The sequence below is a fragment of the Schizosaccharomyces octosporus genome (assembly GCF_000150505.1).
Source record: "Schizosaccharomyces octosporus yFS286 unplaced genomic scaffold supercont6.1, whole genome shotgun sequence".
Lineage (NCBI taxonomy): Eukaryota > Fungi > Ascomycota > Schizosaccharomycetes > Schizosaccharomycetales > Schizosaccharomycetaceae > Schizosaccharomyces > Schizosaccharomyces octosporus.
In genome coordinates, this window is record NW_013185619.1 from 2,818,645 (window position 1) to 2,831,605 (window position 12,961).

At 37.1% G+C, this 12,961-nt stretch overlaps 6 protein-coding genes and 1 non-coding gene across 7 annotated transcripts; 5 read left to right on the plus strand and 2 right to left on the minus strand.

Moving 5' to 3' along the window:
* Positions 1-251: 251 nt before the first annotated feature.
* SOCG_02075 (ornithine N5 monooxygenase) lies at positions 252-2,224 on the plus strand. The gene has a single exon (XM_013160569.1). The coding sequence runs from the start codon at positions 568-570 to the stop codon at positions 1,870-1,872; it is 1,305 nt and encodes a 434-aa protein (XP_013016023.1). The 5' UTR covers positions 252-567; the 3' UTR covers positions 1,873-2,224.
* Positions 2,168-5,584, plus strand: SOCG_02076 (Ino80 complex subunit Ies4). Its single transcript, XM_013160570.1, has one exon. It carries the CDS (start codon positions 2,951-2,953, stop codon positions 3,539-3,541), a length of 591 nt encoding a protein of 196 aa, XP_013016024.1. The 5' UTR covers positions 2,168-2,950; the 3' UTR covers positions 3,542-5,584.
* On the minus strand, positions 4,067-5,434 carry SOCG_02077 (regulator-G-protein signaling domain-containing protein). Its single transcript, XM_013160571.1, has one exon. The coding sequence runs from the start codon at positions 5,213-5,215 to the stop codon at positions 4,178-4,180; it is 1,038 nt and encodes a 345-aa protein (XP_013016025.1). The 5' UTR covers positions 5,216-5,434; the 3' UTR covers positions 4,067-4,177.
* A 343-nt stretch (positions 5,585-5,927) lies between the features above and the next one.
* SOCG_02078 (U3 snoRNP protein Nop58) lies at positions 5,928-8,071 on the plus strand. The gene is made up of 3 exons (XM_013160572.1): positions 5,928-6,007; positions 6,065-6,167; positions 6,217-8,071. The coding sequence occupies exons 1-3, from the start codon at positions 5,992-5,994 to the stop codon at positions 7,619-7,621; spliced, it is 1,524 nt and encodes a 507-aa protein (XP_013016026.1). The 5' UTR covers positions 5,928-5,991; the 3' UTR covers positions 7,622-8,071.
* Positions 8,072-8,175: 104 nt separating this feature from the next.
* On the plus strand, positions 8,176-8,290 carry SOCG_16179. The gene has a single exon (XR_001202982.1). It is a non-coding gene; the product is annotated as a 5S ribosomal RNA (ribosomal RNA).
* Positions 8,291-8,698: 408 nt separating this feature from the next.
* Positions 8,699-9,578, minus strand: SOCG_02079 (uncharacterized protein; the record flags this gene model as incomplete). Its single annotated transcript, XM_013160573.1, has 2 exons — positions 8,699-9,006; positions 9,062-9,578. The coding sequence occupies 2 exons, from the start codon at positions 9,576-9,578 to the stop codon at positions 8,699-8,701; spliced, it is 825 nt and encodes a 274-aa protein (XP_013016027.1).
* Positions 9,579-10,551: 973 nt separating this feature from the next.
* On the plus strand, positions 10,552-11,553 carry SOCG_02080 (uncharacterized protein; the record flags this gene model as incomplete). The annotated part of the gene is made up of 5 exons (XM_013160574.1): positions 10,552-10,660; positions 10,818-11,078; positions 11,124-11,339; positions 11,380-11,420; positions 11,470-11,553. 5 exons carry the CDS (start codon positions 10,552-10,554, stop codon positions 11,551-11,553), a joined length of 711 nt encoding a protein of 236 aa, XP_013016028.1.
* Between the last annotated feature and the right edge of the window lie 1,408 nt (positions 11,554-12,961).

Consider the following 12,961-nt stretch of genomic DNA (forward strand, 5'->3'; position numbering starts at 1 on the left):
TAACAAGGTGCGTTGCGTTTGCTCTATAACCTTTCTCTAGAAGAAATTTGATTGTACTTTGAAATTATTCATACGAATTTCGTCCTTTTTGTTATTTTCCCTTTGCCTGGCTGAGCCATAAACAAACCTTCCGTATCTAATCGGATAATTTTTATCTGATCGGATCGGTTACGTAACATACGTTGTTGCACATACGACAAACGACGTTATACCTAGTAGTACCACACCACTTATATATATATACATATATATATAACTGAATTCCATACCGCTATAACTTTTCTTTGGTATATTACACGAAAAAGTGTATTATTAAGGGAGGGAGTTGAACTACGGTTTCTTTTTTTTTTTTTTTTTTTGGCTTCATTTAAACAACCTATTTACGTGTCTGTGTCTGTGTGTGTGAGCGTGCGTGTGTGTGTTTGGAAATTTTTCGGCTTGACTAGATTGATTGTAGTATTTTCTTTTGCCTTTGCTTACTAGTAGGCGTCTAATTTTTGAGTTGTTGTAAATCAGTTTGGAAATTTTCATTATTTTATATTATTGTTTTACTGTTTATCCAAAAAAATGACATTCGTAATGGGAACAGAAGAAACTTTGGATTTGGTGATTATTGGATTTGGACCGGCTTCGCTTTCTTTGATGGTGGCTCTACATGACCATTCGGAAAATCCTTTGCGTAACAAAAAAATATGTGTATTAGAGAAGTCTCCCTCGTTCTCTTGGCACTCAGGTATGCTGATTCCTGGATCAAATATGCAAATTTCGTTTGTGAAGGATTTGGCTACCCCACGTGACCCAACTTCTTACTTTTCGTTTTTGAATTATTTGCATCAGCATGGTGATGAAAGGTTATCCGGGTTTTTGAACTTATTGACCATGGAACCTTCTCGTTATGAGTTCCATGATTATCTTTGTTGGGCAGCTGGTCATTTTAAGGACTACGTGCAGTACGGTGCAAATGTAACTAAATTAGAGTATGACCAATCTTTGGATCTGTATCGTATTACTTATGGCGATCACCAAAAAATTGCCAAAAATGTCATCGTAGCTACTGGTGGTCAAGCAAATATTCCCGAGCCTTTTTCCTCGTTACAAAGTCCTCAGGTTATCCATTCCAGCGGATTTATGTTTGATGATAGCCAGTGCAAGCTTCGTTCGGCGAAACATGGTGTACTTGTCATCGGTTCCGGTCAATCTGCTGCGGAAATTTGGAATTACACCCACAACATCATTGATTCCAAGCTTCCCCTTACCTTGGCGTACCGCAATTTATCTCTTATTCCCAGCGATTCTAGCCCTTTTGTCAACTCTTTGTACTTTGATAGTCATAATTCTCATTGGTGGTACAATCTCCCTGAGCAAACCCGTATACAGGGCTTAAGAAACGGCCATACCACCAACTACGGAGTCGTTAAAGAAGGTCTGCTTGAAGACATGTTTCGTGAACAGTATATGCAAAAACTCAAGTACGGCAAGGCCTATCACAACTTCTTGAACGCTACCTATGTGGATTCCGTGGAACAAAAAGACGATCATATTCTCGTCACTTTAGCCTCCAATTTGGACGGTAACGAAAAGAAGACCACTCAAAAATTCGATGTCGTTTATCTAGCCACTGGCTACAACCATGCATCTTACGAAACCATCCTTTCTCCCATTTTTCCCCATCCCCGTGATATCCATATTGCTGAAAACTACTTGGTTGAAAACTCACCTTCTAAAAATAGTCGTCTCTTTGTCATCGGTATCTCGACCTATCAACACGGTATCGGTGAGACCTTGCTTAGTTGGACTGCTGTTCGTGCTGGTGAAATGGCTTCTCAACTTTTTGGACCAAGTAAACCTACCGCTCGTCGTTTTTCTCCCTAATTTGGTTCCTTTCCCGATGTTTCATCGTCATCATTTACCAGACCGCTCTTTTATGACCAGCACCTGAAAAAAAAAGCGCTTTCTTGATTTGGAAATCTTTTGATATCATTTATAAAAACAAACCTTCTACTAAATGTAATCATTCTACAAATGCATATAGACTAACCGAGCACCTCTTATATGTATCTTTCCCTGCACTTCTTTAATTTGTATTTTCTAACAAGTCGATTTTGTTAAGTACCTTTTCTGTCAACGTACCAACAGACAGACCGTTCTTGCATTTTCGCTATTCCAACATTTTTCTTTTATATCAATTCATAGATTGTTGCATATACTCCTTCATCATACGTCGTAAAACAAAAAACAATTCTTTCTATCCTGTTGCTATACAGGTTCTGCCTCTCAGTGTACAAGTCAGAACGTAAGAATACAACAACTTCTGTTAATTTTACACTACATGGAGATCTTTTTCCTTAAATTTCGTAATACATAGAAGTGTTTGATTCACTATATCCCGTATTGGGATGTAGGTGTTCGTTATACGAAATTTTATGCGAGACGACACCTCGGATGACCAGAGGAAGGCGGGAATGCCAAGATGACAACAAACATGGGAGGACATGAATGTCCTACTACATCTTGCATATATTCCAAGACTTGACAAACCCAGTCAGTCAAGTTCTCTACACATCCTCATCAAAGAAGAATTTTCATTGCTTGGAAGGTTTGGAAAAAGTAATTTAAAGAAAAAAATATTCAAGTAAGGATTTAAGAAATATTTCCTTTCGTAATACAGTTGAAACGGGAAAAGACTCTGGTTTTACTTTTTGCTATTTTTTTCTTTTATTTTTAGATTTTGTGGATCACTTTCTTTTGAGACCAACAAAAGTTACTTTTTTATATAAAGCATAAATAGCAAAAGTGTGATACGTTGCTTTTATTTGTTTTCATAATTAAATAAGTGAGTAGTCCATTTTTGCTTCCTTGCTTATTTGGCTGGACAATCTTACAATACGAAAACAGATATATTCAAAAACACAACTTTCCTCCGCTTCCCTTCGTCTAGTTTTTAGCAATTATGTCGGAAACACTGGTGTTACACTTCAGACTTCCTACGGAAAGGTTTCGAGAAATAGTGGATTCCGTGAAAGAGAAAGATAGCTCCCATATTTCTTCGCCGACACAAGCGTCGAAAACTCAAGAGAAACTTACACAACTGAAAAAGCCCAGAGCTCCCTATGGAATGGGTCCCAGAGCTGTTAGGCGAAGAGAAAAGGCCGAGAAGGAACGTCAAGGCACTACAGTAGAAGAATCAAATGGTCCTTCCCGTCCTTCTTCTGGAAGCGTGACTCCTACACAAGCTGCTTCTCGTTCTGCTCCCAAGGCAAATGCTAATTTGATTAATGCGGGTTTGCGAGCTCTCGACAGGTCTGGTAAGCCTTGTCGAAAATGGGAAAAGAAACCTATTTCTATTCGAAGTGTTTCCACTATTGTCTGGAAGCTTCCAACTTGGTTAGGGACTTCAGACGTAGTTGATTCTGAAACCCCCTCTCCTTCTCCTATATCTGTTGCTCAAGATAATCGTCAAGAGCAAAATGAATCGATCCTTGCCAATCCCGAATCTAGCTCTACTGAAGTTACTTCTCCTACCGAATCTATGGCCAGCTAAACGCAGGGCTTCATACCTTTTCGTTTATCTCTAATGGCTTTTTTTTTCACGGCTGGTCCGTGATTTTTTTATGTCTACTTGGTTTCCCTTGGATTTCTGTCTTCAACCATATTAGCTTTTTTGTGTTCTTTATAATGAGTTTCTGTATGACTTTTGTTCGCCGAGAATAACGAGTGAGAGGAATTTATATTTATCCATCAAATAGTAGTTCCTCTTTAATTGTTGAAAGATTCTAGTTATGTCTTGAAAGAGTGTCTCCATAAATGTTTTCTCTATCTGCAAAATATTGTTAATACGGTTGCTAATCTATATACCTTACCTTGCATGCTTAATGCAGTTGGTGAATAATAACTTGTGTATTGCTTCTTCTTGCTTTTACTTATCTTTTGTTTGATTTCTGTCGTTAATTTGAAAGACTGGCCGGGTGGTTCAGTGTGATAGATTGAATTTCTGCTTTTTGGAGAGTATTAAAAGTAAAAAGAACGAATGCTGAAAGGAATTATATTATACTATCAAAAAAGTTCACTGTTGCCATGAAACAGAAATGAAAGACCCATAAATATAGCAAATAGTTCAGTAGATTTGCTTTGAATGAATGGTGGTCATAAAATTAACAAACATAAATGAAGAACGGTGTTATAATCGAACGGAAGGCACGCTGCTGAATATTGCAGTGTTTGCAGCTACTAGCGCAGCGATAAGCAAACCTGCGTAAACTGCCCTAAATTGTAAATGAAGAAGGATCCTCCTGTTTTTTATTTTTGAGTAATGAAGTGGTTTGATTTCAAAATATCCAATGAACGCCAGAAAAGGATCCAAGCAAAACCAAGAACAAATGAGATTATAAAATCCAATAAAAAAGGGAAGCAAAGTCCAAATCCGTATTCTTCTAGAATACTCCAAAAAGATGCCACAAAATCCAAGCCAATATGCAGCGAAGGTAGCGATGTATCCGATGAGAAATCTGATGGCATAGCTAGACGAATGAATGTTGTGCTTCATATGCCGTTCCAAAAATCGATTGTATGCAGGTTTGAGTATAAAATGAAACATAAACGAATGAACATCTGCAAAGATGTGGGGATCCTCGGACAGTTGATACTTGGAGGCATTCAGCAATGGATTCACCAAGTGCGAGGGAAGAGGGACTCGAAAAGGGGACTCTTTTGTCAAGTATCTATTTATTATTTTTTGTCGAAATGCAGACAAATGGTTCTGTGAGATCATTCCCAAGGAAGGAAGAAAAGGCTTCGGATTTGGATCATTAGATGGATGAATTTCTTTTAAATAAGATGCACGATCCTTGTTTTGAAAGAGAGCAGCTGGGTCTAAAATCTCCATATTTAGTATGTCTTCTGTAAATAATGGACCAAAATTAGGGAGATAGTAGTCATCCAAAAAGCCACAAGTAATGTTCAATTGATTGGGTGTCCGGGCTCGAGAACCATTAAGGCCAAGGGTAGAGCTACTTTGTGTAGCAATAGAGTGCGAGTTTTCGACTTCTTTATAATAGATTCTGGTAAGGATGTCGAGCAAACTAATATCCAACCACATATCTAGAAAATCAACTCCTCGCTCTTCAGTTTGGACATATATATAAAAGTTATAGATATTTAAAGGAGAGCTGCATTGCTTTGTCAACACATCATTTGCGTTTGGTATACGACTGCTCATTTCATAGTACAATGCTGACCGAGAAAAAAGCCCTCGAGCCTGAGCTTTAATATTGGAAAGCGAATGGAATATCTTCTATGAATAATTTAAATTAAATGATATAATAGAAGTTTCTCTAACTTTTCTGCTCTTTCAAAATGTACCAAGTGTTTTCGTAGTTAGCGTTTTGCTTATCCCCCAATTCAAATACGGGACTGGGATGATAAATTACTACAGCAGGAAAACTAATCCAGGAAGCATATGATTTTTCTAATTCTTCTACTTTATTATTATTTCCTTTTTCAAAAAGCAGTTCAAAAATCTATTATTGTGTTCTTTCCGTATCGTTCACTATTATGATTGAAATGGCATTCATATTCAACTTACATATAAAAGTAAAAGTCAAGCTTACGAAATGAATAAAAAAGTAATCAGTCCAATGTAAAATTGAATGACACCTGACTCTTACACATTATGTTTTCTACTACAAGCAATGCCCACGAACCTTTTGTTTGCAGTACAAAAGATAAAGCTTTTTTAAACCAGAATTTGTTGACTAAAAATAATTAAAAAATTGTAAGCCATAAAGAAGGAATTGTACAAATTCGTCACGTGAAGTATACATTTTCAGTGTTTGTTTACGACTGCAAATTTCAAAATATACGTTCTAGTTCGGTATTCCAGTTACAGAAGTGCTGTTGTCTGCTCCACAAAGTTTGGCCGTTCATAAATTTTCTGCGCTTCACCAACAACTACCAAAGCATACTACACGTTCTAAAACGTGAAAAGTCGCAGAAATGTTGATTCTTACAGGTAAATAATCTTCTATCTTATGAAATATTAAGGAAACAAAATATTAACAAAGTATAGAGACTGCGGCCGGTTATGCCGTTTTTAAGGCAAAAGATAAATTGTTAAAGAAACGTGAAGCCTTAGTCGATGACTTAAAAACAGCTGAAGGTGCTTCAAATCTGTATGAAGATAAAAAATTTTATGGTGGAATTCACTAACAGAACATATAGCTTAAAGTTGCAATCGTTCGCAAAATTTGAAAGTACCGTGGATGCCCTCGATAATGTTTCAGCCCTTATTGAGGGTAAGGTTTCTCCTAAGCTATCATCTCTTTTGAAAGACTTATCCGAGAAAAAAAGTAATATGCTTGTTGTTGCTGATCCCAAGCTCGGTAATGCCATCAACAAATTGCCCGGCCTTGAGTTCGAGGTTATGTCCGACTCTTCCGTTCAGGACTTATACCGTGGTATTCGTGAACATTTGTCATCTTTGATTGCTGGCTTGGCACCCACTGATCTCAATGCTATGTCTTTGGGTCTTTCTCACTCGCTTTCTCGCCATAAGCTTAAGTTCTCTCCCGACAAGGTCGACACAATGATTGTTCAGGCAATTGCTCTTCTTGACGATCTCGACAAAGAGTTAAACACATACGCTATGCGTGTTCGCGAGTGGTATGGTTGGCATTTCCCTGAAATGGGCAAGATTGTTCAAGATCATTTGGCATATGCCCGCGTTATCAAAACTATGGGTATGCGCACCAACTGCTCTTCTACGGACTTCAGCGATGTTCTTCCTGAGGAAGTCGAAGCCACTTTAAAGAGTGCAGCTGAGATTTCTATGGGCACTGAAATTACCGAAGAGGATTTAGAGAACATTTCTATCTTGGCCGAGCAAGTTCTTGAATTAGCTGCTTACAGAGCTCAGTTGTCCGAGTATCTCCGTAACAGAATGCACGCCATTGCTCCCAATTTGACTGCTCTTGTCGGTGAACTTGTTGGTGCTCGTTTGATTGCTCATGCTGGCTCTTTGATGAACTTGGCAAAGCAGCCTGCCTCCACTCTACAAATTCTGGGTGCTGAAAAGGCTCTTTTCCGTGCTTTAAAAACCAAGCACAGCACTCCTAAATACGGTTTGATCTATCACGCCAGCTTGGTTGGTCAAGCTAATTCCAAAAACAAGGGTAAAGTTGCTAGAGTGTTGGCTACCAAAGCTGCATTGTCCCTTCGTGTTGATGCTTTGACTGACAAGAATACTGTTGATGGTAATGTCGGCTTGGAGAATCGCATCCGCGTTGAAAACCGTCTTCGTTCCCTTGAAGGTGGTAAATTATTGCCTTTACCCACTACCTCAGTTCAGCAACAGAAGCATGAAATCAGTGGTGAAGCCGCGTACAATCCTGCCACTGATACTATCGTTACTGCCGACGATGACGATAAGAAGAACGAGAGTGAAAGTGAGGAAGAGAAGTCTAAGGACAAAGATTCCAAAAAGAAAAAGAAAAAGTCTTCCAAGAGTAAAGATGTTGATGAATCATCAGATAGCAAAAAGGAAAAGAAAAAGAAGAGAAAATCTGAAGATGGAGAACAAGTTTCTGATGAGAAAAAGAAGAAAAAGTCTAAGAAATCCAAGTCTTAAATTGACGAAGTTTTTCTTGAATCTTCAAGGAATTCTCCTTCAAAGCTTTTCCCTTTTATTATATATGCAAACATTCATATACTAATGGGATCAATTGTATGGATGTTTCGAAATTGGGAAATTTTGGTTTTGTCATGCACCTTAATTAAAAGATGTTGGATTTTATTGTCGATTTCTCCCTATTTAAACAGTTTCTTGGATATTATCTTCGTTTATTTTTTGCGTCCTAGGTTTATAAATAATTTTTGTTGTTTACCAAAAGTAGGATTGAATGCCTTCGGGTGTATTAGGAACAGTAACACGATATAAAATATAATTCATCATTAGACTAAGACTTGTACATCGGACGTTATGTTGAACGTTTGAATAAATTAGAATATTTGATTTGCAATGGAATAAGCGGATAAAGGCAAGCTGTTACTGGATATAGTTTTTGAAACAATGTAGGAAGTACTATGAATCTAACCTTCCAAAATCTTTTGAGTTTAAAGGGTTCAAACTAATGAGTAAATTAGTCCGACTATAAAACATTATAGCTTTCAAACAGAGCGTCTACGGCCACACCAAGGCGAAAACACCAGTTCCCGTCCGACCACTGCAGTTAAGCGTCTGAGGGTCTCGTTAGTACTATGGTTGGAGACAACATGGGAATCCGGGATGCTGTAGGCTTTTTACCGCTTCGTTTTTAATTCTTTTCCTTCTTTTTTTTTTGTTTCGTTTGTTTGTTGCTCTTTGTTAAAGCACATGGCTGGCATTTGGATCGACATGGTCCTTTAATTAAGGTAATAATAGCAGTGGAAGTTGGAAATGCAATGATTACTCTTACATTCAAGGAAAGAACTGAAGATCTTCCTAGACTAATGAAACGAACAACAACGATCAGAAAATAAATTATCAAACGAATAAATAAAAACAAGCAATTCAACTTAACTATATAGATGCAATGACAAAATCATCCAGTAATAAGCATTCTTAAAATAAATATGCAGGGACGAAATAAACATAAACACGAACACGCAGGAGAACAACCGAATATTTTAGGCATTATAATAAATAATGCTTTGCTTTACGTATCAATCAACTCCCACTACTTTCCACATTCCTAGACTGACCAGGCTCCCGGCGTAACCCTGGAGATTGCTCAGAATGTTCAAAAGAGGCTTGCTCGAAAGTATTATCACTACTATTATTAAACTGATATTCAGGCTCTGACGACATGCTGTTTAATGGGATACAATTATCATCCGTTAAGTCGTTTCTTTCTGACGGCATCCTGAAACCTAGAGCACTCGTAACAGCACTATTGATCCCAAAAAAAAGGGTAATAATCCCAGAAAAAAAGGTAATAATCCCAGAAAGAAGTAGAACGATAAAATCCACCAACACTAAAAGCATCTCATTAGTAAAAATATAAAATTACAAATCCACCACTTCACTTACATGAACAAACAAATAAGAACATGTAGAAAGCCACGATGACAAGAACAGCTGCTACAGTAATTTGAAACCATAACAATACATATTCTTTCATTGATTCCTTTATAAAGGGGACAAGGTATTTGTAAGAAAAGAAAAAGTTCAATATAATGGAACCAATAAGGCACCAACCAAGCCGAAGAGCTTCATTCTCTTGTCTCCGCTGTGCTTCCGGGATTCTCGCAATGTTTGCCGGCAAGAAAATCAACCACAGTATTTTCTTACAGACCCGTAAAGAATTCGAGGGACCATTTCCTTGCGCCATGCCAATATAAGCTTCTTGATGTCTTCTTGAGTATGGTGGAACTGGATCTGGATCGGACTGTAAACATAAACAACCCTTCTCCATATTGTCAACATGAGAATACGGGATTTCGCTGTATTTCGGTAAATAGCTCTCAGAACTTGTAGAAGAGCTCAAACAAGCAACTTTTGCTGGTTCGACGGTTTTTTGATGTCCTTCCTTTTCTTTTTCATTCATTTTTGTTGAAAATAACTGTGACTAAAAGAGTTTCTTAATCACCTTTGCTTGATCACTAAGTTACTGCGAAAATTATTGATTACAGAGTAAAAGGACCAAAAAGCGTATAATTTCGAAAACAAAAAGATTCCATATCAACTTTGTTTATACGTTAAAGTAGGAATGACAAAAAGAGTCTTGAAACCCAGAAAATAAGCTCGCAATGGCAAAGACTAGAGCTTTGCAGAGGTGAAGCAGTCATCCAACCCATTTGACATCTGGGTGATGCAGTTCGTTAAAGAGACTTATCGATAGTTAGTAAGCGCACGCTATTATATATATTATGATTTGAATGAACAGTTAGAAATCGCTTTTGTTTGTTTCTATCGTTTAACTACCATAAATTTAATAAATATGAAAAGAAAATGCACTTGTCCGTACAAATTTTGTTTACCATAGTTCGACGTCGCATCAACAAACTTTCCATGTGTTTACGGATTTGAAAATAAAACTACGAAAATGGAGAGCGTTGTAGCTTTCTCCTAGAATCCGTTTCCCCACAGCCATAAAACCTTTTAAATCAAAAATACGCATTTTCAATACCTAGTTAACATCATTCAAAGCAAACAGCATGGTTGTTTTGCCGAATGTTCCTTTGTTTACTATTTGTAATAAACAGTGACTCTTTTGGATTATATTATTACGAGAGATCGTAGCGAGAAATGTGACCAGTCGGTGACATAATGTCGCAGCTTTTATGAATTAAAATATGCGAAAAGCCATTACCAAGAGTTTTAAATTTGCATCTTTGGTTTTAAAGAAAAAGAAAAGCTGTAGGATTTGTTTGCTTTTTGAAACAAGGTCCAATTCCTATTTTTGAAGACTCTGCACCAATTGGAACCAACTGTTAAGAACTTTTCTTGGTGATTCTGGTTGATTTTGATTAGAGTGTAATTACAGTTGTTAGTTTGGGATTTAATGTGGCATTGTAACCATGAAGAATAAATACACCTCTGTTTCAGACTCTGAAGAGTCCTTAAAAACGCTCACTGATGAAAAGGCAGACACCCATTCTTCAGATGGTACGCCTCCTCCGTATTCAGGTAATATTCATTGCGATGGAAAGGTAATGGTGTTTGTTATTGAGAGTTATTACTGAGGAATCCTATTTTAAACTTGTCGACGATTGTCAATAAACAGGGCGAATACCTTCATTCTCTCGTATACAACGAAAACTTCGATTGCTAATACATTCATTAGCTTCAAACAAATTTATCGATTTAGAAATAGCTGACGGATCCGCTCAGAATTCCGCCCAAGAATCTGCTAATAATACTAGGTCGGACTCTTCAGCGAACAAAGAATGGTGGAAAAACTTTTTCGTAGGACTAATGACTATTATACTCTTTTATAATGTTGTTTGTCTAGTCATAATTTTTGGTTACAAGGTTTCTCCGTATTCAATAGCTTTTTATTGGCTTGCTGCCATTTCTATTGGATCTATTTTTATTTTCCTATTAAGTAAGTTAAGAATATCTTGTTCTCGAATAACTGACCTATTTTTAGCGATTCTTGTAACGTATCCAGGATGGTACAGGGAAGCTGGAAGAGTTATAAAGAAATTCACACCTGCTGTGTGTAAAGCCCTAATTATACTGATAAGTTTGAATGGAGTCGGGGGTTATGTTTTGAAATTATCAGGAGGCATTGAATATATACATTCAGCCATGGTGTTGGTTGTTTTGGCCGTATTGAACATATGCTTGTTTGTTCTTCTCATTCGTAAGGTTTTATTTTCTATGAACCTTTCTAACTTGTCCAGATAACCCAGACATTGTTGAAGACCATGTGACTACACGTCTAGTAAGTAAATTTAGTTTTGTTAACCTAGGATTTTTCATTAACTTTGCAGAACAACAGAATTAGAAGGAATGGTCCACCTCGTAACGAAGAAACCGAACTTCAGCCTCTTGCTGAGCAAAGCTCTGAAGTTTGAATGTGAGTGTGAGTTTCACCGAATCTGCTTTCATTTTGTATACTTCGCCTTCGATCCTTCCTTGGGATCATCCATGTCAATTGCAGTCCACCAAGTTCCCTGTGTTCGCTGTCACAAAAGCTTGAATCTGATAAATCCAGCAAACTTTGATCGCTTTAGTAATTCACTCTTTTACGACTTTTCTAATTAGTTCACAGCACTGTTGTTTATGCATCGTTCATTTTCTTCGCAATCGGAATAGAACATCCTTTTTGATGATTATTTCATGATTTTGACAACGAGTATTCCATCAGAATGAACTATTGCTTAACTCAACGCCGAGTCGCGTAATTGATTATGTCTTACAATTGGCAAGAATGAATGTGAGTTTCGACAGTTACTATTTTCATTTAGTATAGCACGCACGAATCTTCAGATCAAAAGGTCTGCTGTAGCTTAGCTCATTAGACTATCGTTCATTTAGAGAGTTAAATCAACCGCACCATAAAATATTTCAAGAAGAACCCAATTTATAAAACAACATTTTCAACCCATAAACCCAAACACTCATTCTGATGCTTTTTCTACAACAATGTGAATCAGTAAAAAACAGAAAGAAAAGTTATTTTACAAATCTTATAATAATTATTATAATATGAAAGCATTCTCCATCCCGCCGTGGAATAACCAAAATTTAGAGCCGAGTAGAGATGCTTTTAAACGACATCAAACGTAATGAAATACTGGACGAGTCCTTTATAATAGAAGTAGATTGATAGAAAAATAGAATCGTCTACGGCTACACCTAGGTGAAAACACCAAACCAGTTCCCGTCCGATCACTGCAGCAGGTGAAAACGTTTGACGGCCTCGTTAGTTTCGTACTATGGTTGGAGACAACACGGGGATTCGGGGTGCTGTAGGATTTTCCTTCGTTTTTTTTTGTTTTTTTTTTACCTGTTTTAGCGTAACGTATGCATGCATCGTGTTGCATTTGGATTTCCTTTTGATCGCCATGGTACTTTGAGTTAGGTGATGTTTTGCATATCGAAAAAGCTAAAGCAATAGACTCCAATCAAGAGTATAGTCATGGAAAAGCGGTGTAATGAATAATATGCAAAAAAAACAAGCATAGCCCAAGCTAATGAACAATCAGAAGACCGGACCCAGCATACCAAAGATTTCCTTTCCATCTACATCAACTTTCACTGTGTTTAAAGCCCCTAGATAGACAGATTTCTTCAAGGATTTTTTTAATAAAGTTATTTTTACTTCCAATTTCGTGTATATATTATTCTAAGTATACAATCTGTATTTTTTTGATGAAAGGTTCTTTTGTTTACTTTTTGTAATAATCGATTCGTTAATATTATCTATACTAGAAGCCTCGGTGAAAGACGAAAGTCGAATAATCGTAACGAGGATGTGAC